Below are 23,884 nucleotides of genomic sequence, written 5' to 3'. Positions count from 1 at the left end.
CCTTTCCTTGGAGCTCAACCCTTTTCCTAGACCTCCCTGTCTGTGGTTCTGCTTTGATTTTCCCCCATTACCTCAGGTTTTCCTCTAAGAACAATGTCCAAAACACAACATGCAGCACTTCAGTTGAAGCTGTGTCAGTGCTGAAGGAGCACTTTGAATGTCCCAAAGGGACACATGCACAAAACATCAGGAGAAAAAAGATCTTCCCTCTGAGCAGGGGCACATGTGAAAATGTGCACAGGGTGGAGAGGAGTCCCATGGGCAGGTACAAATACATAAAAACTATTCTACAAAATAGAAGAGAAAAATTAAATATGTACACAAAGAGTAAATAATGAGTATTTACAAGAGTAAATAAAATCTGCCTCAGTGCAGCATCTTCTCTCCTGTGCCACACATGGCATCTGCACCTCCTTTTCACAGCACTGAACTGTTCCTCACACCAGTTCTCCACATTCCCAATTAATTATATACAGACCTACCAGCATGCAGCTCAACAATAAACCCATGATTCCTTTCTCTCCCTCTCTATACAATACAAGCTCTGATTCCTCTGGTGCTTGGTTTCTACCCAGGTGGAGCCATTTATACACAGAGAGTACCCCTGACATATTTTTTGGGGTTCTCTATCCCAAAAATAATTCCAGATTTATTTTTTTTTTCCCATTGACAGAGATATTGGTGAAATTCCTCAGCAGGATGTGCCTCCAGTAAAGGCTGGTTAAATTGTTCTGGCATTGGAAAACCCTGAGGCAGCTGGAGAGGGAGATTTTATTTTTGCCTTTGTTGAAAATTTATATTTTTTATAGCTGTCAAGAATCTAAATCAATTGCAGTTTTACAGAAAAGATAAACTCCCTCACCCAGACAATCTCTATCCCAGCCTTTAGATCTGCACCACAGGACATATTTCATATTTTTTATTAAGTACATATTGGATTTATAGAAGAGAGTAAAAAAGATTAAAGATGAATTCTTACAAATCAAGCACAGGTCTGGGAGGGCTATTTTGACAGGAAATTATGAGCATTATTTATTTATTTTTTACTTTTTTTTCCCCCTAGCAAGTCAAATTTAATCTGCTGTCCAATGTCTATTTTTTTTTCCTTGCGAGATCTTTTTTTGGTCAATGAACTCTGTCAATGCTCTGTAGGAGCTGAATTTAAATTGTTTTTCTCAGGCATGATGCTGACAATTAGCTTAACGAAGTGACAGAAGAACTCATCAGGGCTTTGGGCGAGCCCCAGCCCTGTTGCAGAAGGTTCCTCTTGGCACTCTGGAGCTCTCCCCTTGTTCTCTGCTCCCTCCCATGGCAACGCCAAGGGAAGCTGTGAAAATCCTCATTTCGGGAAGGAGCAGCTCTGCTGCAGCCATATCCCACTTGCACAGCGACACGGGGGCTAATGTTTCACAGACTCCCTGAACCTTCTGGGCTGGGAAGGGACGCACAGGAATCATCCAGCCCAACTCTTCAGCAAATGGCTCACACAGGGATCAAACCCACCACCAGCAATCCACGCTGGTTGTCATCCCAAAGTGATGAAATCCCATCACTGTCGGTGCTGGGGTTAAAATCTTTGTTTTTGACAGATGGTGTCTTGGGGAATGGCCACTGGGCATTTACAGAACCTCCTGGTTTGGGTGCTCCCAGCAGGAGCCTGCAGAGATGAGGCTGCAGGCAAACCAGAGTGGTTTCAGCTCCAGCTGAGCTCAGCAGGAGTGTCAGTGTGTAAGTGCTGCTCCTCGGGAAGGGAAGTTTGCTCACACTCCTTCCAGAGCAGCTGCAGAGCTGGATGTTATAATAAAACATCTCATAAAATGAAGGAGGGCAGCCAGTGCCAACTGCTTGGCCTGACCACGGAGCCTCTCTCTGCTGCAGAGACAGGTGACCATAAAGGCATGGTAACTTCTTTTCTTTGCGGTATTTTCGACCTTGGAAAAACCCCCCTGACTGATGGCTATTCCATACAGCTCAGCTTGTTTTAGGGTAATAAACTCTGCTTGTTCTCCTCATGTAGGTTTATGGTCACCATATCTTTTTATTTAGCTCAACATGGAGTTGGGTAATATAAAAACTGGCTGAAACAGTCCGTCACAAAGATTTAACTTGGCTGAAACTGGACTTCACTCCCAGCCTAGCTGGTGAAATATCTGGAAAACCTATGTGACCTCCTGCTCAAGAAGAGATGACCAGACCAGGTTTGCAGCTCGAGGGAGGTTTGTGAAGTTAGGAGAAGCTCAGTCAGTGCCTTCTGAACCTTCTGAGGCTCCTCTGACGTTTTGCAGGGAGCACAGGTCCAGTGGCACTGCAGGTGGCAGCGAGTCATTTGGGAGCTGCAGAGCTTTGTCTGGATCCCCAGGTTCCAGCAGCAGCCGGGTTATGAAACACACCAGGCAAGCTGCAGGGCAGTGAACTCCTTCCAGTTCCACTCAAGTGAAGATTAGAAATACAATCCCTCAGCTGTTTGCTCTTTTGCACATTGCGAGAGAAAAATAGCAGCAGATTTTAGCTACAGTCTGTGAGCTAATTGAATGCTTGCTAATGAACTAAGGGTCAGAATGTAAGAGGCTAAGGTTAAAGATTCACCTCTGTCTCATCCCCACACCTATCCCCCAATCTTCTGCAAACTGCTCCCATGGAATGAATGCCCTGTGAAGTAGCTTCACTGAAAAGGTGAAATACTTTCAGCTTGACATCATCTACAAATACCATAATATGCTTTGGGTTTATAACCTAATATTTTCCTGGTTGTGAGCCAGTATCTGGGAATCGTGAAATACTTTTTTTTCCCCTGACTATATATTAGAGGAATGATAAGAAATCAGAACAGAGCTTAACGCATATTTGTCTTTCCTTCTTAGTGCCTCAAAAGAATGCTTTGCAAAGGAGAAACATCTTTATCACTCACCTAGATGCATCAAGGCTTCTTTGTCCCAGGGCCAAGTTGCCACTCCAGCCAGCTCTTCCTCAGAGGAATTGGCAAAAAAGATGTTGAGGTGTGTGGATCCATCCAGTTTGAGAATGTTCTTAAGTTCATTGACATCCAAGTATGCCCTGTAGAAAAAGAAAAGCATTTTTTTTCCTAAAGGTGACACAAAAGCAACAGAACACTGAAGAAGTGCTGCAATCCAGGCAAAGGTCTTATAATACCCTGCATATCAATCACCTGAAATGTTTTAATAACCCACTCCCAAACTTTGATTACTTTGCATTCATGTAGTGAATCTCATCTAAAACTTCAGACCATTGATTAACTAAGGCCACAAAATCCAAGGTAAATACATAAAGCTGTCCACATTCTCAAGATAAGTATAGGAATCTATTTATTATGAATGTAATTAACCAAGCATTATGGTCAGTAAATCTTTTTACACCAGCAGTTAGCTTGCACATTTCCTCTAAGCTGTTTGTTGTTGTTACCTCTAATTTTCCTTCACAATAAGAGGTTGGCACCACAACTGACTCCGGCTCACAGAGCCACTCCTTTAGCACCAGTGGCAGTCACTGGTGCTGAAATCCATGAGGCCTAACCCTGACATCCCATAGCTGGTTGGGAATTGCTGTTCCCAAAAGGAAAAATGGTGCCAAGAGGTTTCCTTGCATGAGCTCTCCCCAGGAGTGGTACCATAACATGACATAAATTCCTGAGTCTCCTCAGGTCCTCCCAGGGTGAGCAGCATTTCTCCTCAGCTTTTGGGATGCCTGGAAATCACAGAGCAATCTGTTTGCAGGCAAGCTAAGCCAATCCCTTAAGCTTGACGGCTGTTGGAGGTACTTTTTGCTCCTTTAAAGGAGTAGATTTTGTAATACTGGAATAGAGGAGCTACTTGCCAGTGCACATGCCATGGTGCCACACTGCTTGCACTGCTCCAACTCACAGTAAAGCTGGAGAAAACAAAATGTAAGATTAAACCCATTGGTTCTCTGTTTCCAGCTCACACTGGCTTTTGATATGAAGTGTTGTGATAAGAGAAAAGCCAGAAGGGGATCATGTTGTGGTGTCTTCCCTTGACAAGAGAGAGGGATCACACTGAGCCAAGCATGGTTCAAAGGGTGTAAGGAACAGACACCACCGTGGCCATGAGCAGGCTGATTCCTGCTGCCTACAGTCCCCCTTTGTGAGTGTGCATGGATGTGTGCAAGGCTCACACAGCTCTCCCAGGCCACACACCCCCACAAGCTCTGAGAAGGGTTCCCTGCATACTTTGCAAGGCTTTTGCTCCCAGAAGGGTGAAGAAAAAAAAGGGGGGAGCTGGCTCAGCACCAAGATCTTTTTGTCCTTCCCCGGAGGACTCCCAAATGGAAAACACATTCATATTTCCACAATAGCTTCCCCTGCCACTTGTTGAAGTCACTGCCTCCAAAATAGATCATGGCTGGGTGTCCCCAGGCCCTGGCTGACTCATGGAGGAAGATGTGCTCTTTGGGGACACCAGTGGAAGGGGATGTTTCCGTTCCATACGGCGTTTATCTTCCAATCAAATGGGGGTGACGTCCTGAAGGACAGGTCAGCACTGTGACCCTTTACACGTTTCTCATCTCTCCAGAGTTCTCAACACATCCATGGAAAGTACACAGAGCTTCTCCTTGGCTCCTCAAGCTTGTCCTGCCTGGATCTGCACAACTCTGAGGCTCTGCTCAATCTACTCCCAGGATCTTCTTTGTGCCCTAGAAAGCATCTTTTCCAAGCATGGGCTCCTACACAGACACATCTATGGAAAGTACACAGAGCTTCCCCTTAGCTCCTCAAGCTTGTCCTGCTGGATCTGGACAGTGCTCTGAGGCTCTGCTCAATCTAGTCCCAGGATCTTCTTTGTGCCCTAGAAGACATCTTTTCCAGCCATGGGCTCCTACACAGACACATCCATGAGCAGTAGCTTGAAATTACATGTGAGAACTGATGTGCACTTCCAAATATTCTCATTGTGAGAGCACTGGGGGAATGTGTGACAGGGGGTGTGACCATAGGGAGGGGACAGTGTGTGCCTGCATCCATGGCAGCATCACTGGCAGGGAGCAAAAGTGTAAGACACAATGTGGGAGTGATGTGATGCTTCATTCAAGAGAGAGGGGCAGAAACACAAGGCCCTAGTCTGATAAGAACAATGTTTATGTGTTTGTATCCCAATGGGAAGGAAGGTCCTGTTGCCTGGACTGACAGTGCTGTTGGCTCTGGATGCAGATGCTTTATGCACATGCAAATCCCCGTAGGAGTAACCATAATCCAACTCCCCTCCTGAGATTACCATTTTTATCCTGCCTCTTTCCCCATGGCTTCAAATAATCTAAACTAATATTTCTTTATTCTCAGCTGTCTCTTTGCTTATCGTTTACACAATCCAATCCCCATTTATCTCCTCAGTGCATGGCCACAGTTGCTCTTTCTCTTCCATACAGCCCATGTGCTCCAGCATCCAGGGCTACATGGATTATTGCTGCAAAAAACATCCAGAACAGACAGCATTTAACTAATTGGCCAGTGATGGCAATGCTTCACTGAGACTGGACTCATGCCTCATGTAAATCCATCCTACTAAGTCCTTTGGACTGGAGTTTCTGATATTTCTCTGACCACTTTTCTCTGCTGGCCAGGGGAAGGCTGTGAGTGAGCAGAATGCATTCAGTGGTGGAAGGTCAGCATGCCAAGAGGATTTTTAGCAAAGGATCTGCCCGGGTGTAGGTGTCAGTAGATCATGCTTGGAAGGCAATAAATGCAAACTCCTTCATGGAAGCAGCCAGCAACCCCCAGCACGTAAACATGCCCGAGCCCTGGGAACTGTGTGTGTCCCTGTGTGAGTGTGCAGGAGCAGAGATGTGAGCGTGGCAGTGAGGGCTTGGACCCTGCACACACGTGAGGCAGACAGGAGAATGTGAGGAACCAGTGTGTGCGTGTGTAAGAGATAAAAACACGAGCTGGAATTCCTTCCTCTCCTTCCTCCCCATGTTTCTAATAACCTCCCATCCCTATCCATCATCGCCACATTCCTACACTCAAGGAGGCATAAATTAACTACTTTTGCAGTTCATGTCCAACTCCGCAGCCGCAGGCAGCAGACCCAACAGTTACCAGGTCAAAACAGCTTTCAGTTATTGCTTTGGACTAGGCTGACTCCCCCCTGCTCCCTTATCAGCCCAGACTATCTGACCCAGTGCAATCTGTGAGCGCTGCTTACACTTCTCAAGGTTATGTGGGTCCCCTGACAGAGGACATTATGTCTGTCACATGGGCTCGTGCCAGAGAGAGCCAAAGAGCCCAGCCTTTCCTGCACTGCCAAACTCGCATTTCAAAGACATGAGTGCAGTCTTGGAAAGGGATCAAAGCCTTCCCAACTGTCATTAGAATATTTCCTTTATGCATCTCTCTGTCAGTGCCAGCAACATATTTAATAAAATTCATTGGCTCGAGATGGTACCTCCAATATAAACCTGAATGGGGGAACTGTCAGGACAAGTCTATGTGGAAAACAAAACAAAACCCAAAGCACAACAAAACACGTGTAATTCCTGTAATGGAAAAAACATACGATGCTGTGAGCATGCCTTGCTGGAGAAAGCCTAATGAGCCTATTAGTGCATCATAAAAGGTCTCCTTTGCTGGAATCTGTTTTGGACATAGAAATTCTATGGGCTGTTTAAAGCCATTTGGGACACCAAATCATATCAGGCAATGCTCACATTCCCACCCAGATCTTTTCATCGACTTATTTGTTCAATGCACAGTTTTTGTTTTCCTTTTCCCTCTACTGCAGTGCAAAGAGCCCTCTGAAACTGTTCTTTGCAGCAGCTCACTGTTATCAGTGAACCCCAGCCCTCAGTCAGGGATATGGATCCCATGCAGTGCTCCAGTTTCAGCCTAATGGAGGTTTTAGCTCACCCAGCCCTGCCCATCAGTCACCCAGCCATTATCCCCATGCCTGTCTCATCTGTCAGACCCATTTCCTGTCCATTTGGGCTGTGACTGTCCCCAGGCAATGAGGTGAGGCCCTTGGCCACCAGCCCCACCTGCCTTGGGAGCCACTGTGAGGAGCTCCCTTTGCTGGACCCGAGCTCCACATCCAAACCCAGCCACAAACCCCTCTGCTGAGCCACAAACACATTTGGCAGTGGCTCTTAAACTCAGCTGATACCAGGTTTGATCATATTAAATCTAGTTTTGGTGACTAGAATTGAGCTCAGTTTTGTTGAGGGTTGGCAGCTCTTCCTCCTTTTCTTCTAGGTCAGAGAGTGGTTTCCCCAAGTTTCCCAGATGTAGCTGAGCTGCAGTCTCTTGCACTCCTGGTTGTTTTTGCAAGGAACACAGAGTCTTCCAGACCTTATTGTTAGGAAATTTCCTACTGTTTGCTCCCAGTTATTCTCTATTTGCCTTTGTTTTGTTTTGTTTTGTTTCCTTCAAAGACAAGTGTCACTTTACAGCAAGAAAACAAACAGGGTACTTAGGAGATTATTTGTAAGATCCCATCCAAACACAGAGTAGAAACTTTGCTATCTGCTCACTGTGGAGTATGGTTTGCAACTGCCTGGTGAGCTTGTTAGGAACAGAAGGCACTACATTTCATCCTTAAAAAAATCCAACCAACAACAGTCAAAAACCAACAACACTTCCGGAATTGGGAAGTCAGCCTCAAATATCTCAGTTTTCAATATTGACACGCAGTGTCCTATCCTTTACCTACTGGGTTCAGCACATGGCAGGACAGGGTAAATCTGCTGGAATCACAGGGACCCAGGGAATCACTCTTCTTCCCAAGACTCCTAAGAACTGTCAGCCCAGGCCAAACCAGGGTGGATGGTTCAGACAAAGAGAAAGCTTTGTTTTGGACAGCCCTGGAACAGTCTCTCCATCAGCCTGTGACAGACCCTGGTGTGATTCCCAGCATGGTGTGGCTGACAGGCCCCAGTGGTGTTCCCTGTGTCCTTCCAGGTCCCATCCTGGCCCCAGGGTTCAGGGGAGCAGCAGTGACCACAGCAGTCAGTGTGTGCACAGGCACCCAGCACGTGCACACACTGACTGCTGTGCCCAAGGTTTCAAGGTGCAGTGCACACCTACAGGTTCTCAGTATCTGCAATGAAGAGCAAGAACAATTTTGAGATAAAGGATATTCTTCCTGAAGGTAGTGGCAAGAGCCACGACTGCAGCAGCACTGAGAGCTGACCTTGAAATGGGGCCATTTGGCAGATGTGCACAGCTGTAATTTATCTTTTCCTCTTGTGATTTCTCAGTGCTGGGTGGTTAGACAGCTGACTGCCCTTTTGGAGAGGCAGTGCTGATGCCAGCGTGAGAGCTGCCTTTGCCCTCTGTCGTAGGGTCACAGACAAGTGAGTCTGGAAAGGATGTCCAGAGACCACGGCTGCCAGCCCTTCACCCCCAAGCTAAGGCATCTTCCTGTGTCACCAAGCAAATTTTTATTTAGCTCACTTAAAGCCACACATGACAGGGACTATGTCACTGTCCCAGTAACCTGCAGCCCTTGTTTCAATTCCTTTATGGTCAGAAAGTTGGTGTTTTATCTAAAGGTCAGGCTAAATATTTTTTGCTCTATTAGAGGAGTATTTGTGCCATTCAACCACTGACAGGGAGGTTGGATTCCCTTCTGCTTTATCAAACCTATTACTTATTTGAAAGCCTATATCTCCTGTACATCATTTCATTTTTAGGCTAAAACCATCTTATTTCCTCAGCCTTTCTCACTGCTTTTAAGACCTCTGCTTGTTTCTGATGCTCTTATCTTCACTCTCCACATCTTTCCCAAAGGCAGGTCATCAAAAGGGAACACAGCCCTCAAGCTGAGAGTTTATCAGTGCCATGTAACTGCTACGTTTGTCCTGTCTGTCACCTCCAACCTGACACAAAGACACAGGAGAGATTTCAGACCTCCAAATATTTCTAACTTCTTTTTTATTTTTTTTTAAAAAGCCTGAAGTGTTACAGTCTATAAAAACCTGTATAAAAAAAGACAATCTACAAACTCTCTTTAGCAGTGGACGTGCAATAAAATTTGTGTCTGACCTGCTGTTAAAGATTCGCCTTTGCTGGCAAATTCAATTTTGCTCCTCATTTCAGACGGATTTCCATAAATCATGCGCAGCAGGAAGCGTGCCTCATCTACACTGAGTTTAGTGTTAATTTAAGACACTGGTGTAAGTGTAGTAAAAGTCATGATAATTTATTGATAAAGGTATAAATCTTTCAGTGATTGGGACAGAGCCTGAAACAGAGCAGAACCAGAATCCTCCAAGTGAGAGGCTTCAGGTGCCGGTTTAGATCCAGATCACTGCCCGTGTTCACACTGAAATCCAAGTGTGCAACTGTAATTCCAGCCACATCCAACCCAGGCAGTTGCTAGGTCATGTCCACAAGCATAAATTGCAAAGCACTGTCAGCACATGCAGGCTTGGCAGCTCTGAAAGAATTCTGGTTTATCTGCTGTAGCAAAATGTCCTCTGCAGGACCCAAATCTGATCTTCCGTTACAAGAGAGGAGAAATGTTTTGGCAAAAAAACATAATAACGATAAGGATCCAAGAAAAACCACTTAGGATAATTGTTCAAATGTAAATCCAGCTCCTTGGGAAGGTTTGTAGCCCCTGCTGGGCTCTGTGTCACCCTGTGACACTGTTCATGCATTCAGGTGAGCCTGCTAAACCTGGACCAGGGGTTTTTACATCACTGGTAGGTTTTACAGTTAACACTGACCCCTAAGCAAAAAATAATGCAAAATAAAAGCCAAAGTGGATATAAAACTCTGGGTGTTCATCGATCCCAGGTTTCCCTTTCCCAAACTGAAATAATTCTACCACTAGGATATGACTCAGGCTTTACTCACCCAATTAAACAAATATGTAAAAAAAATTATAGAAAGAAAATAGGAACCTTGCTGTACAAAATATGGGAATCCTTTGGGTCTGGTTTTTCTTTATCCTGCAACAGAGTCTGAGACCACTTCCTTGTTTGAAAGTAGAGAATTTTTACAACTGTAAGGTTATCAATTTCATTCCATTTGCTTTGAAACCTAAGCTTTCCAGCAGGACAGTCCTAGAAATACACAAATTTCTACTCTGACAACAAATCCATAGGACTGAGAGGAAAAGGAAAACACCTGATACATAAAGGAAATCATTTGCTGTTAAGTTCTAATCTAAAATCAGGATTATCATCCTAGAACACTAAGGGTGCATCCCTGCCCAGCCCTCCCTGACCTCAGAAAAGACTTTAAATAAATGGTACAGCTTTATTTCATGTAATCACTTAACTCCTGGAGGTTGTTCATGCAGGATATACTTAACAGGCTGAACCACAGCAACAGGCTGGAATAAATTTGGTGCCTTGACTACTCCAGACTTTGTGCTGGGTCCTCTCTTGGTTTGTTCATGTGAGCCTGCACTGAGCCAGCCTCTGGGCTGCACATAAATACCAGCACTGACTGTGATGTATTTGGTCCAGTGTAAATCTAGAATTAGAGCAAAATTTGATTCTCAAACTGCAGCTTCAGGTTCAAATCCAAAATCTCAAAGGAAACATCAGTTGAAACGACCAATTTTTGCCCAATTTCTGGCCAAGGCAACTTGCTTTTTCAGAGGAGGGAGGCGGGTTTCCTTAGATCTCCACACGGATTCTCTCAAAGGTTTGTAAATCCTTGCCAATTCCTTCACAAACCTGGGCTCAGATTCAGAAGTACAGTGAAAACAGATTTTTTTTTTTTCTTTTTTTCCCCCCCCCACCGGCACTTCTGCTGCTGGTTCTGGCCAGGATAAGAAAGAGCAGAGGCTCAGGGAAAAAGATGATACAAAAATTTTCAAATGTCTAACATGTTCTGTCTGAGCTCTGGGCAAAAACTTGGGATGGCTCTTCATGTATATAACATTATATGCTCCTTCTCTCTCTTTATCCTTCATCCTTCCAGGCTTTACTGCCCAGTTCTTACACCCCACCTTTAGATAACTTTTACATAAGTTTAGAAAGAGTTGCAGTGCTACAGACCATAAATATCTGATCACTGAGCCTTCAGATTTTGCAGGGTCTACATCCAAGAGTGGAGCAACTTTTGAGTTCCCTCAAGCAGCAAGAATTGAAAAGCCCCGTTCCCTTGCATGACCATAACAAATTACCAAGCTAAACACAACTCCAGAATATACTACAGAGAATAACCAACTGCACAGAACTAGGAAAAGATACTCTGGCTGGCCAACTTGCAGGGAGAAAAAAAAATAGAAAACAAAGGGAAAGCCTTGGCAGAGAGAATTGTGATCTTACTGTACAATTAACTTCTGAGACAGTGAGTAGGATTAAAGGATGGAACATTTCATTTAAAACAGCAGAGCATTCTGAAGCATATATGCACATTTCACAGGCCTTTGAAATCAGCAAAACTGGCAGGTTTATTTGTTTTGATTGTCTCTTTTTCTTTCTTTTACAACTTTGGGATTTTTTTCTCTTCTTTTCAAGACTAGAGCCAAATGACCCATGAGAAATGTACTGTAATTTGCCTCTTATCTATCCCTCATCTCCATCTGATATTCCCTCTGCCCTGGTTACCCTGATGTTTTTCCAGACTCTCCAGCCTGAACCATTGTAACAAGGAGAAAAGTCAAACCATAAAGAGGGAAGTAGCATAAGGATATTTTCAAGAACCTGCTCTGTTAAAACAGATTTCCTTTGCCACTTCATGAAAACCTCTTTTGGCTGCAGCCAGCCTCATTCACATACACAGGAGAATTTAAACCCATAGAGGAAGGTGTATAGATTTCAGGCTAGTTTAACTCTCACTTGTGCTGCTTGGCACTTGCACCCTGCTTCTCCCCTCTGGGCCTCAGAAAGCTTCCTAAACATGAAGAGAGAAATTCCATTCTGGTCAAAGCCCTGACACCAGCCCTGCGCTGCTCCAAGCCCCATCCACCCACTGAAGTGATGCTGAAGCAGGACAAAACCCCTTCTGCTGGGCCTCCCCTCAGGACATTTTACCATGAGTGAAGAAGTCATGAAATAGGCAAACAGAATATTTTTCCTTGTCTTCTGAATGGGAAAACTGACAGCAAGGATTAGCTCCTCTATCCCTTGAGCCTGCGTTCTCTGATAATATGGATCATCTTTCTTTTAAATAAGTGGTGTTCTGTGTTGCAGATACTTGAAGTTTTCTTCTGGTGGCCACTAATCATACTTTACGAGCCTTCACTCATATTTTACAATCTTTGGCTTGTACTTTACAATCTCCAAAAAAGTTCTGAAGGTCTGGTGCTCCACAGATGGAACAGCAGCGCTCCCTACAACGAGCTGGTCCTTCCCAAATCCCTCAATTTCACCATTCCTGAGGACAAAGCAGCACATTAACTTCATTCTTGTGGAATGAAGGCTCTGCTTTCAATGAGGGAGCTGCCACTGTTCTAATATTTGGCATCTACCACCTCTCAACCCAAAGCTTTCAAGAACAACCAACAGATATGGGCACAACACTGCAAAACAGCTCAAGTAAGGGACATTTTGGTTTCAGTCAACCTGATTTTTTTATGAAAACACCAGAGATCAGGAATGCAGCCTGTCATAACACCATTGAACAGGGCAAGAGTTAGGTAGAGCCTCTGTAAATTAGAGATATAGAAGAAACTTGTGATTTAAGACAGAATTTTCTTTAACTATGAGACTAACTCAGAGCAACTTCTATATTAATGTTTTCCTAAAAATTTATAATGCTAACACTCAACTCCAGCCCGTCTTCCTCATCTCCATCCTAGGTCAGGCTTGAGATCACTTTTGCAGCCTGCCCAAACATCTGCCTTGCTGATGTGGGAGCCACAGCTGGAGTGACTTTGGTTTGGCACTTCTGGAACACTGGGAATGCTTTGTGTCCCCTCTGTAGAGTGCAGGAAAGAATGGAATTACCCCACAGACACAGCCCTGTCCTGGGCTCGCTGTGCCCTCTGCCCTTGCAGTAGCAGCCTTTTGTGGGTGGGACGGGTCAGGATCCTGGGTAGGCTCCGTGGGTGACATATGTGGGAATATTTGGGATTTTTGGGATTTTTTTCACATATTTGAATATTTGGGATTTTTAGAAAGCAGCACAAAGGTCTGGGTTGGGAGCACTGTGGCCATGGGGTGCTCACGGTGCAATTACTGCTCCTGCAGGAGGGGACAGTGGCACTGTCCCTGCCAGTGCTGCTGGCACTTTAAGGGGCTGCTCCTTCAGCATCTTCCCTAATTACCACACAGCAAAAAATGCAGGGTGAAAAAAGAACAAGACCAAATTCTTCGCTCCCTTCATACCAGTTTTTGACACTAATCCTCCCTGCACATAAACCCTGTGCCACAAAGGCAGATATACATTGAGATTGGAATGAAGAGCGACTTGGAATCAGGCCGACATCAACATAAAAAAATAAAATAAAATCACATAAAATCACAAAGGACCTAGCATGTTTATTGCAGATCCTTCTGGAGTTGATGGGCCAAAATAACCACTCCAAATATGCAGCTTGCAAAACATTCCTTTTGCTTTGGAGATGCCGCTTCTTTTCTGTTTTCATTTTTACAACTCCAAACCTCCTTTCTTAACCTCCTGGCAGGATTGTGCATGAAGCGGGTCCTGCTGCAGTGGGAAGACCATCAATGGTCTAAGCCAAATCTTCCTCTTTCGTGAGAAAGAAATGAAAATCTGATTCAAATGAGGCTGGCTGAAATTTCCTCTTATTTCATCTTATGCAGAAAAGTGTAGGAGACACGCAAGTGAGATCACAAAAAACATGGTCTGCTGATGGAAACTTCAGTTCAAGGAAACCAAGTGTCCTGCAAGAGAAGCCTCACATTTTCAAGGTTCAGGAGATTTTTTATCTCTGTCACAACAAAGGAATTATATTTCTCTCTATTTGGTTTCTAGGGAGTTTTTTTCAGGGGATATTGATGGATCATAACAATAAATCTTTATCTTCAGCTGTGAAGCCTTGAACACACTTTCTAAGGAAAAGAAAAAATTGAATAGTGAGATGCAAAGGACTACTAAATATTATGAGATTTACAAAAGCTGGTTACTCTTGTTCTTTCCCAGCCATGATGAGATTACAAGGAAATAGAAAATGTCAGTCGTTGAAACAGAAATTTTACATGAGAACATTTACCTTTGAAGTTCCCAGAATCCACAGTCAATTGCCAGGTGATCTGGCAGAAACAACAACACACCTGCAGTGAAAATAGTTCAGAGTTGCAAAAAGAAAATATTGCGGACAGTGTATTTCCTAAAGCCAACTTTTTTTTTTTTTTTTTTTTTTTTTTTAATTTCTACTCTTGCTCTCTAGGAAAACAGAAAGAAATGAATAAAAGAGCAGGAGAGAGATGTAGTAGATCATACCTTTGTCAAGGAGACTGCTGGGAAGCAAAACATGCCAACAGCGTCTGTAACAGACACCACAAACATAATGAACTCCTTGACATTGAATTCCTGCCCCTCATTTCTCTCTGCTGAGCAGGAGGAAAGATGTAAATGAGCATTTTCCAAACACTCCAGAACTTTCAGAATTTCTGGGTTTTAAACCTGTGCAGGGCCCACAGCTCCTGCACAGATCCCTGGTGTTCATTTGTGCTTCCCAGAGTGGACAGTTCCTGAACTGAAGGAAGTAGCCAGCAGAAAATCAGCAGTGGGCAGCAGCCTGAGCCAGTGCACAGGTCAGGAGTTGGATGGAAGGACGTTTGGATTTCCTCACATATGGATCTGCTAACGTGTGTACCAGAAAACAGGCACTATCAGCCCAAAACACAGGGCTGATTGTAAGCGTTCCCTGGGGGACACATTTCCCCAGACCCTGCTAAATTGGACTGGCAGCTTATGAAACACACAGCTCTGATCCAGCATGTAACTGTAAACTATAGGAAATCATACCCATATATTTGGCCTTCAGACACAAGTGCAGAAATTGCCTGTTTTGGCACCACAAGCCTGTGGATCCACGTGAATCAAACCCAGACCTCTTGCAGAGGGCTGTAAGAATGCAAAGATCTGTTCTCCACTGCCAAATGATATCACAAGAGGGGGAAAACTCTAATTCTCCTTAATGGCAAACTTCTTGAGCAACTTTTGTCCTGATCCTGACTGCTGTAGACAGGCCATGCAGTTTAATTTCCCCTAAATTTTCACTGTATTTGCTCATTCAGCCACACATCAGCTTTTGCTCTGGTTTGCTCCTGTAATTTATTGGTGATGTGTCACTAATCACTTCTACAGCACTTAAGATCTCAATGGCTACAAAACCAACTCTGCAAAGGGACCAGCAAAAATTGCAGATTGTCATTTTTGCCCCTGCACACAGACCCCAAATTACACAAACCCATACTTACAAAACCTTTGTTAGCATGAGATGTCTTACACCTCCCTGTGATGGTCAGAGGGAACTGTTATGAATTCCCTCACTTCCACAACTCTGTGCCAGCCCAAGCACTTTGCAAAACCTGACATCCTGCCTTATTCAGTTATGGGGGAAGAGAAGGCATCCTGCAAGCACTACTGGACTATCTCCTCATGATGGTTTTATAAATCAAAAACTAGAAATTCTTCAGTTATTGTTCCCAGCAGGATATAAAAAGAACTTTGTGTCTGATCAAGATGAGAATAGTTGAAGGTTTGAGCCTGAATTAAGACATAATCACAGAGTCAATTAAGTTGAAAAAGACCTCTGACGTCTTTAAGTCCAACCTACGACCGAACACCACCTTGTCAAAAACACCATGGCCCTAAATTCCACCTTCAGTCTTTCCTTAAACACCACCAGGCACAGTGACTCCACCACCTCCCTGGGCAGCCCATTCTAGTGTCTAATCACCCTTAATAAATAGGACATTTTATAGCACAAAGACGAGAATAAATCTATCCCCAAAAGTAAATCTGTCAGACGAATTCTGAGCGTATGAAGAGGGAGCCAGGAACTTGCAGCCCTTTTCTGAATCAAATTGGATGCAGGGAGGGAAATCAAACGGCACAGATTTCTCCAGGCAAACTGGGAGAAACACTCTGATGTGTCTGAAGGAAGTATTTTACTCTGTGTTTGGAAGTTTATCATGACCGATCAATTCTGGAGGAATTAGTGAGTGTGTTCTGGGTTTTGGCACTGACACAGTCGTGGTAAAAAATGCTGGAGGCAAAAGGGAAGTGATTTTTATAATGCTGTGAACTGTTGCCATCAATCCTTTACCCAGAACATTTCTCCTGCTCACTCCAGTGCAGTTCTGTTCTGTAGGAGCTTTGCTCTGAGCTATCACCCTTCGTCTCAGGGAGGCTCCCAGCCTCTCATGTTCTCTGGATGGGGAGATCCAAGCCAAAGACCAAGGTCTTTGGGAGTTCAGTCTTTCTGTGGACTTCAAAGAGCTCGGGATATGCAGCTTAGTCCAGGCAGAAAGCACAACATCCATTTGGAACAACATTATGTACTTAAAAATAGGAAATGTGGAATGGTTGTTAAGGAACACAGCGTGATGGGGGAGCCTGATGTGAACTGTGAATGAATTTGGATTCCTGTTTTTGGGCTCTAAACTTGGTGCTCTAAATCCTAGTGGAAGGATCTACCTTTTCCCAGCAATTATAAAGACTTTTAAGATTTAATTCTCTCAATCATGTCTATACCTGCAGTGAACAGATGGCAGGAACAGTTCCCTAAGGAACTGAGAAACAACTACAAATAGCCAATGCTCATCCTCAGCTCTCAGTGCAGTAAGAGTGACACCTCACAATTTGGGAGGAATCAGCATGAAGGCAAAATAAAACCCCTTAACCAGAAATGCCAAGCCCAAACTTATTCAGGTGTTTTGAATAATATAAGTTTATGCAATTATGACTATTCCTCAGGCATGCCTGTGTTTGCCTCCAGATCCATTTTCAGGGATTGAGGACAGGAATAGAGCATCATCAAGCTCATGGGAAACAGGAGATCACAGAAAAATGTTGTTTTGTAATTGTTCTCAGCCAGTTGTGCAAACCTAAGCAGTTCAGATAGTTTGGAAATATTTCCATTCTCTCTCACACTCACGTGAATCAAACTAAGCTCTGGCTTTTCTGGTGTCTACCCACATTCCCTAAATGAGTGTAGCACTCTTTATTTACTTGAAATTAGTCACCAGTTAATCTCTCCCTGTCTCTTTTTCAATTTAAAAAATCAAATTAAGTAATTAGGGAACACAAAGCAATTTAAAGCAAAGCTTTTCACAGTGTAAAGGGGATTTTGATACCCAGACTCTCCCAATATTCAGTGGATCTTTTCTTGGCTTGGGATGTAACTCCCCATTGTGCCTTTGGAAGGTGCACAAAAAATGTGCAGATGATTACAGTGATGGGTCTATTAATTGAAATCATCTGGATTTTATGATATTAAATCAATGTCTGAGTTCTGACTTCAAAAGCAGCTTTAATTGTCTCACTCCTCTCTGCTCCATGCTCCCAAACCTGTCGTCTTTGATACACAAATATAATTTGTGAGTCTGACAGGGCCACCAGTCTCATTACATTGTATCATGGAAATTAGAAATGAATCAATAAACAGAGAGGCAAAGTCCTGATCAGCTCCCTCCATCCACACATGTGGAATTCTTCACATTTTACCCCTAATCCCATGCCTGATCAAAATGAAATGTCTCCAGGGTCAGGAATGCCTCCGCTTCCTTTTGGTATTTAATCACATCTCAGAAAAGCTGATATTTCATGTCTATGTGTCTTATCTTCATCCTCAGTACACTTTGTGCTGTTTAATGCTGAAGAAATAATTCAGCAACATGTTTCATGTGATGGGGCAGATCCTTAATGGAGGAGAAATGCTGGCATGGCCCAAAGTTACAGATTAAATCCCCTTCTTGGCATATTCATTTTTACTGTGTCTTCCAGCATAATTTCAACATGGAATTTTCCTGACATAAATCCCACAGGTTTCCCTCTTCCCCTCCACACCACACTGCGTAGCTCTGTGTTTTGGTAAATCTCATCTATTAATAGTTGCCCTCTGTGGCTATAAAAAAATACCTCAGTAGTCAAAAGGCAGCCCTTGGTAGGGAGCAGCTGTGGATGCCTGAACACACACAGGACCCAGCATCACACAGCAAAGCCCTTTCTTGGCTGCGTGTCAGAGCAAACCCATTAAATATGGCCATGGAAAGCTAATGGAAAAGGAGCCCCTTCCCTGCAAGAGGGAGAGAGAGACTGGCTCCAGCACTAGGCTGGAGAGCATCAGGGTATTTCCATTTTCTCACTGACATTTTCTTTTTTCCTTTTTTAACTCAGCAAACCCCCTCCCGTGTCTTCCTCACTTCGCCCTTCTGCCAAGTCCCAATAAAATCCTGCACTTAAAGAAACAGGACAAAGACGTCATCGCAGCGAGTAGCAAAGGTTGCAGGGTAAATTTTAAGGTCTACTCTATCTTTTTTTTTTTTTTTTTTTTTTTTTTTGATTGATTTAACTGATTAAAGCATTTCTGCTCTTCCTGTGCTTTCAGCAGCATCCTGGGTAACTCAGGGGAAATTCAAACCAACCAGCTGTGATCTGTATTACAAAGTCGAGGCTGGAAATACAACACAAGGATGTTGATGGGGCCATACTGGAGAGGGTGAAAGGAGAGGAATATCGTCTCCTGCTGAAGTGACAAAGTGCTTTTATGTGCTGGAATAAGAAATACTCAGCTTAGCAAAAGATACAGGGAATTGCTCCTCCTCGCTGGTGCTGCAGGGTACCAGTCCCAGCATGGAGCTGCTGGTGGGTGATAAAGGAGCCTGTGGCAGGACTTGTCCCCAGATTTCAACTTGAATTTTCATTTGCATGAACTAAAGTTGTTGAAAATCCTCAATAAGTTCTGAATTTCAGGGTTATCCATGAAAAATGTACAATATGACAGTGATGGAAGGGAAGGGAAGGGAAGGGAAGGGAAGGGAAGGGAAGGGAAGGGAAGGGAAGGGAAGGGAAGGGAAGGGAAGGGAAGGGAAGGGAAGGGAAGGGAAGGGAAGGGAAGGGAAGGGAAGGGAAGGGAAGGGAAGGGAAGGGAAGGGAAGGGAAGGGAAGGGAAGGGAAGGGAAGGGAAGGGAAGGGAAGGGAAGGGAAGGGAAGGGAAGGGAAGGGAAGGGAAGGGAAGGGAAGGGAAGGGAAGGGAAGGGAAGGGAAGGGAAGGGAAGGGAAGGGAAGGGAAGGGAAGGGAAGGGAAGGGAAGGGAAGGGAAGGGAAGGGAAGGGAAGGGAAGGGAAGGGAAGGGAAGGGAAGGGAAGGGAAGGGAAGGGAAGGGAAGGGAAGGGAAGGGAAGGGAAGGGAAGGGAAGGGAAGGGAAGGGAAGGGAAGGGAAGGGAAGGGAAGGGAAACCAGGCTGGGGCTCTCCACACTCCCAGCACACCCGGCCTGAGGCTGAAGGAACTCACAAGCCCAATGCCACATAAATTCAGTATTTTGCCAATTTCTCTGTAGACATCTCACTAAGATAAATTCTCCTTGCAAAACTGATGGGAGTGATTTGAAAAACCAAGAGAATCTTGAGCTGGGAAAGTTGACTGCCACAGCTTCTCAGTGAAGCCCACAATTTATTGACACAACAAGGTTATAGAATGAGAAGCAAATTTATTCTGTATTATCTACTGGCAATGTAGCTCCAAAGATGCATTTTGAGGCAGCAGAAGGAATTTTACTCTCCAAAGCCTTGTAACTCAAGCCTGCTGAAGCTGCCCTCACACAAATCAGTGATGACACATCTTTTCAACATCTAGGGCCAAAATTATTTTTAAAAGCATTGCAGGTAATTGCCCACTGCTCTCATTCCAAACCACTGCTGTTTCCACTCTTTTACCATCACTGATGTAACCAACAAGTGTCAACAGCAAACATGGGCTGCTTCTGCAATGACTGAATTAATGGAAATAGTGCATTTCACAGCAAGCAGCTCACCACTGTCAATGGCCATGGCCAGATCTTTAACTGCAATTTACAGGATATGTTCTATATTTCCAAAGTTTCTTATATACTACTCAAACATCTGGGTACCTTCTAAAATAATTGGTCTGCAAGGTGTGGATTTTATTGATCTTTTTCACTGGGGTTGATTGGCCACAAGAGTCTTTAAAACAATGGTAGAAAAAAAAGCTGGTGCTTCTGAAGAATTTCAGAAAGATCAAATTAGGCCAAACCCTCTAATTTCAGTTTCAGTGGGGTCCCTTTTTAGTAGGGGTCCTTTTAGCAGGGTCCCTCCTTTAAAAGAGAAAGGAAATTAAAAATGAAAAACAGCACTGGGGAGAAGTTAAGCATGTGCTTCAAACTCACACATGCCAGGAAATTTAGAGTTAAAGGTGAAACTCCACCCTAAAGAGTTCCATATTGGAGATATTTCAGTGAACAAACGTAACATGTTCTGAAATACAAAGACCCAGTAGGGTGCACTAGGTATGGAGTTTCAGCCTTCACTCCAAATTTCCTGGCTTTTTGGAGGTTTATTAGAGTTTCATACCCCAAGCATTTAAGTACTCCAAGAAGTTTCCTCAGTGCAGCTCACCCTGATCCTTTTGGAAGCTGAGAGCAAGCACTCTGATGGTGTAGCCACCCATCCATTATTAATGAACCCAAAAACAACTTCTTGCAAATTTATGGTAATTTGGAGTGCTGAAATTACATGCAAACTAGGTAGTCTCACTTGAGTTACCCTGAGAAACTTCAAAATTGCAAATCTACTCTGAACCAAACAGAAGGACAGGATTTCATTGACCCCAGCAGAGCACATGCTCCTAATCTTCCTCCACAGTATGTGGGTGCTGGAGCTCTGCTCCAACTACAATGGAGCAATCTCAAAATTGCTTCTGGCAGCAGTGGCTTGTACGCCTGGTCTAAACCCTCTGCTGTGCTATGGGGTGGGGATGTGTCCATCCTATTTAATGAATCTGCCTCTAAGGGAGGAAATGTGACAGTGGCTATCAGCATCACATTTTTTTACAGTACAGGTTTCACGAACACCTTGAAAATATTGAAGGGGTTCCTGTATATCTCTGTAGCCCTGACAGGTCTGTTTGAGGCTCTGTGTCACCGCATGCCCTTAGAGAAATTATGGTCAGCATCTCTCTGAAGCCCCTCCATCCTTCTCAAATCACCCACAAACAAAGTTTTAGGAGTATAAGATGATTCCAGTGGGTGTCTTGACCTACATCTAATGGAGAAGGCATCACATATAGTGTGAAATTTGCCCCATCACTCTGCACAAGCATGCCTCATGGTGGGCAGGTACAAAAGTGATGGGACAGCTCCACACTGTCCTGATCTTGGGGTGTTTGAGGGACAATTAATTCACTTCAATTGAGAGAAGATAAACCAAAACATCCACTCAGTTTCCCCAGCCCTGTTCAAAAAAAGCCCAACTGAAATACTCTTTGCCTAGGTCTAGCAATCCATGAGAGAAGCAAAGTCAAATGCACCCAGTTTGTGGGTGCTGTAAATGGAGCACAGTGGAGGTGGCTGCTCTGCATTTCCCCAAGGGACAGCTATTGCTTGCAACAATTGTGCTTAAATCCTTATCAGAAAAGAAGTCTGAGGGATAGAATAGGAATTGCAAATGTAAGCATTGCACCTGGTTAAGCTTGCCACAGAACTATACCGTGCATCTTTTTCAGTGTGAAGGCTGCGTCCTCCTGAATTTACACAGGAGGTTCAGCTATGTTAATTAAAAACCCAAAGGTCACCCCACAACCAGAGCTGAATAGAAGTTGTACACCAATGGCTATGGGAGAAAACCAGGAGGAGGAATACAAGGCCCCACAGCACTGAAAGAGGCCTGTTGGACATGATCAGACTGTGGGTTTGTGTGAGATGCTACAATTTGAATTGACCAGCAAACAGAATAAACCAGCTCATACCCATGGCCACATTGCACATTGTGGATGAGCTCCACCTCATTTGCTCAACCAGAGGCTGGTAAGGTGTTGCTGGAAAGCATCCATGGGGCAGCTGATCCTAGAGGATGTGGTGCCGCCCAGCAGCAAGGGGCAAATTCAAACCCTGTCAAATCTGCAGACTCTGCACTTGCAAATCTTCCACGTGAGGGTTCAGAGACAAACGGGTCTGCATCAGCACTGGGGGTATAATAATACTTTAATCTGTTGTCTCCCACAAGGAGTCTTAATGATCTCTGGTAGTTTACTCCATAGATTTTATAGGCCCCCTTCATCCCAAGCATCCTGCAGTTTGACCAGACAGTGATCTTTTTCCTTAATGGATAACATCCATGAAAGAAACCATGAGTTCTATGAGTCTTGGCGAAAAAATGTTTCTTGAAAAAAAAGCTGTTGGAAAAGTTGACTGTGGGTCAAGCTAAACTGAGCAAACTCCTACTGTTCCTAGGGTGTGGAATCGTATAGAAATAGTTTCTTTAGCACTGCAGTCCTGCCTGTATCAGAATTCAATACTAGACTTATAAATGTCAGTTGCTAGCATGGGAACAGATGCAACTCCTCCCAGCTGATTAACATCCCTGACATCTGGAACAGAGGACAGAATAAACAGAGGGAACAGAGGATTTCCTGTTGGGACTTGGCTTTTGGGTGACAACTACCAAGATGCAGCAGTTCTCTCCTTGACAGAATTACTCTTCGCCTCCTAAACAGCCCTGGAGCTGCTAATTAAAGAACTGAGCATTTAACACTGAATCCCTAGACAAAAACTCAGGTATTTGCTATATGTCTGTCTGATACCTATGTGAATGCAGGCATCCTTGATGTCGAGAGCTGCACAATGGTCTCTTCGAGGCAGGGGATTAAGTTCTCAAGCTCCCAGAACTGAAGAGCTTTGAAGAATTTCTTCTGTTCTTTTTAGTGTTTAGGATTAAGTGGAAATTAGTGCTTTATTGGGAATCAAGGAGTGTTTCTTACAACTTCAGCTCCTGGAAAAGGGCATTCAGCGTGCCTCCCTCCTCCAGAGTAAGCTGACCATAATTTTCAAGTACATCTCATGAAGAGATTTCCAGCAGAAGAGAAGGAAAAGAGGTTGAGCTGGTACTCCATGGAAGAGCCCTCAAGTGCAGCTCAGTCACCTGTCTGAGACTGCCCTGGGCTATGGATTAGCCACCACCTCCTCCTCCTGATGCCCTAGCCCAGTGTGCCCACACACAGCTCTGTCACACCCACTGCTGCTCAAAACCACTCTGGAAATTCCTACAAATGGGTCAGGCATGTCTTTCAAATCTAATTTATGTATGCCTGGGACGTGGTGTGACACGATGTGAACAGAGCTGAACTGTCCAATACAAGTGCTAGAAAAGGACACAGAGGCTCCAGCTCTCCGGGAGGGCTGGAACTGGATGATCTTTAAGGTTCCTTCCAACCCAAATCATTCTGTGGTTCTGTGATTCCTTGGTTTGGTGCCAACCTGAGTTTGCTGCAAAAGGACCAGAGCTTGTACAGCTCGTCCTGCCCCTCTTTTAGGCAGAATTGAAAGGCTCTGAGCCTTTGGGGCACACATGTGGATGTTGAGAAAGCCTGTTCCCAGGACATTTATTCTGGGGTGATTTCCAGCAAGTATTTGGTAGGCCATATGGATCGAGGGAGCTTGAAGAGACTCCAGTACTTTTACTGCTTCAGGAATTTCATCAACGTTTTCCTAAGAAGGCACCGAGGGGAATGCTTCCTTATCTGTCCATGGAATCCTGTGGTGAAGCCTGATGTGCAAGTCCAATATTACATAAAAGGAACGTCTCAGTTAACCATAGGATGGTGCAAGAACTCACCACATCAAATGGCATTTACCGAGCATGGTTTCCTATGATCCCTTGCTGCTTCTTTCAAGTTCTTTGAAAAGCAGCCATGGTAGGTGTCATAGGCTCAAAGTCTTCCCTGTTTTGTAACCAGCAATATACCAAATAACACAAAGAATGAGTCTTTCTGGCAAGGGTGCTTGTTCTTGCTCCTTCCCTTTTGTATT

General features: G+C 44.2%; 1 protein-coding gene across 1 annotated transcript in view; it reads right to left on the bottom strand.

The window, feature by feature from the left end:
* The window catches only part of PAPPA (pappalysin 1), a 175,474-nt gene that overhangs the window by 120,686 nt on the left and 30,904 nt on the right, over positions 1 to 23,884 (bottom strand). The window contains exon 3 of the mRNA XM_058038277.1: positions 2,909 to 3,054. Coding sequence (XP_057894260.1) covers positions 2,909 to 3,054 — 146 coding nt within the window. The remainder of the gene's footprint in view (positions 1 to 2,908; positions 3,055 to 23,884) is intronic.

Source organism: Melospiza georgiana, chromosome 20, assembly GCF_028018845.1.
Source record: "Melospiza georgiana isolate bMelGeo1 chromosome 20, bMelGeo1.pri, whole genome shotgun sequence".
NCBI classification, from domain to species: domain Eukaryota; kingdom Metazoa; phylum Chordata; class Aves; order Passeriformes; family Passerellidae; genus Melospiza; species Melospiza georgiana.
The sequence above is the reverse complement of the archived record's forward strand: the minus strand, read 5'-3'. Positions and strand labels throughout refer to the sequence as shown.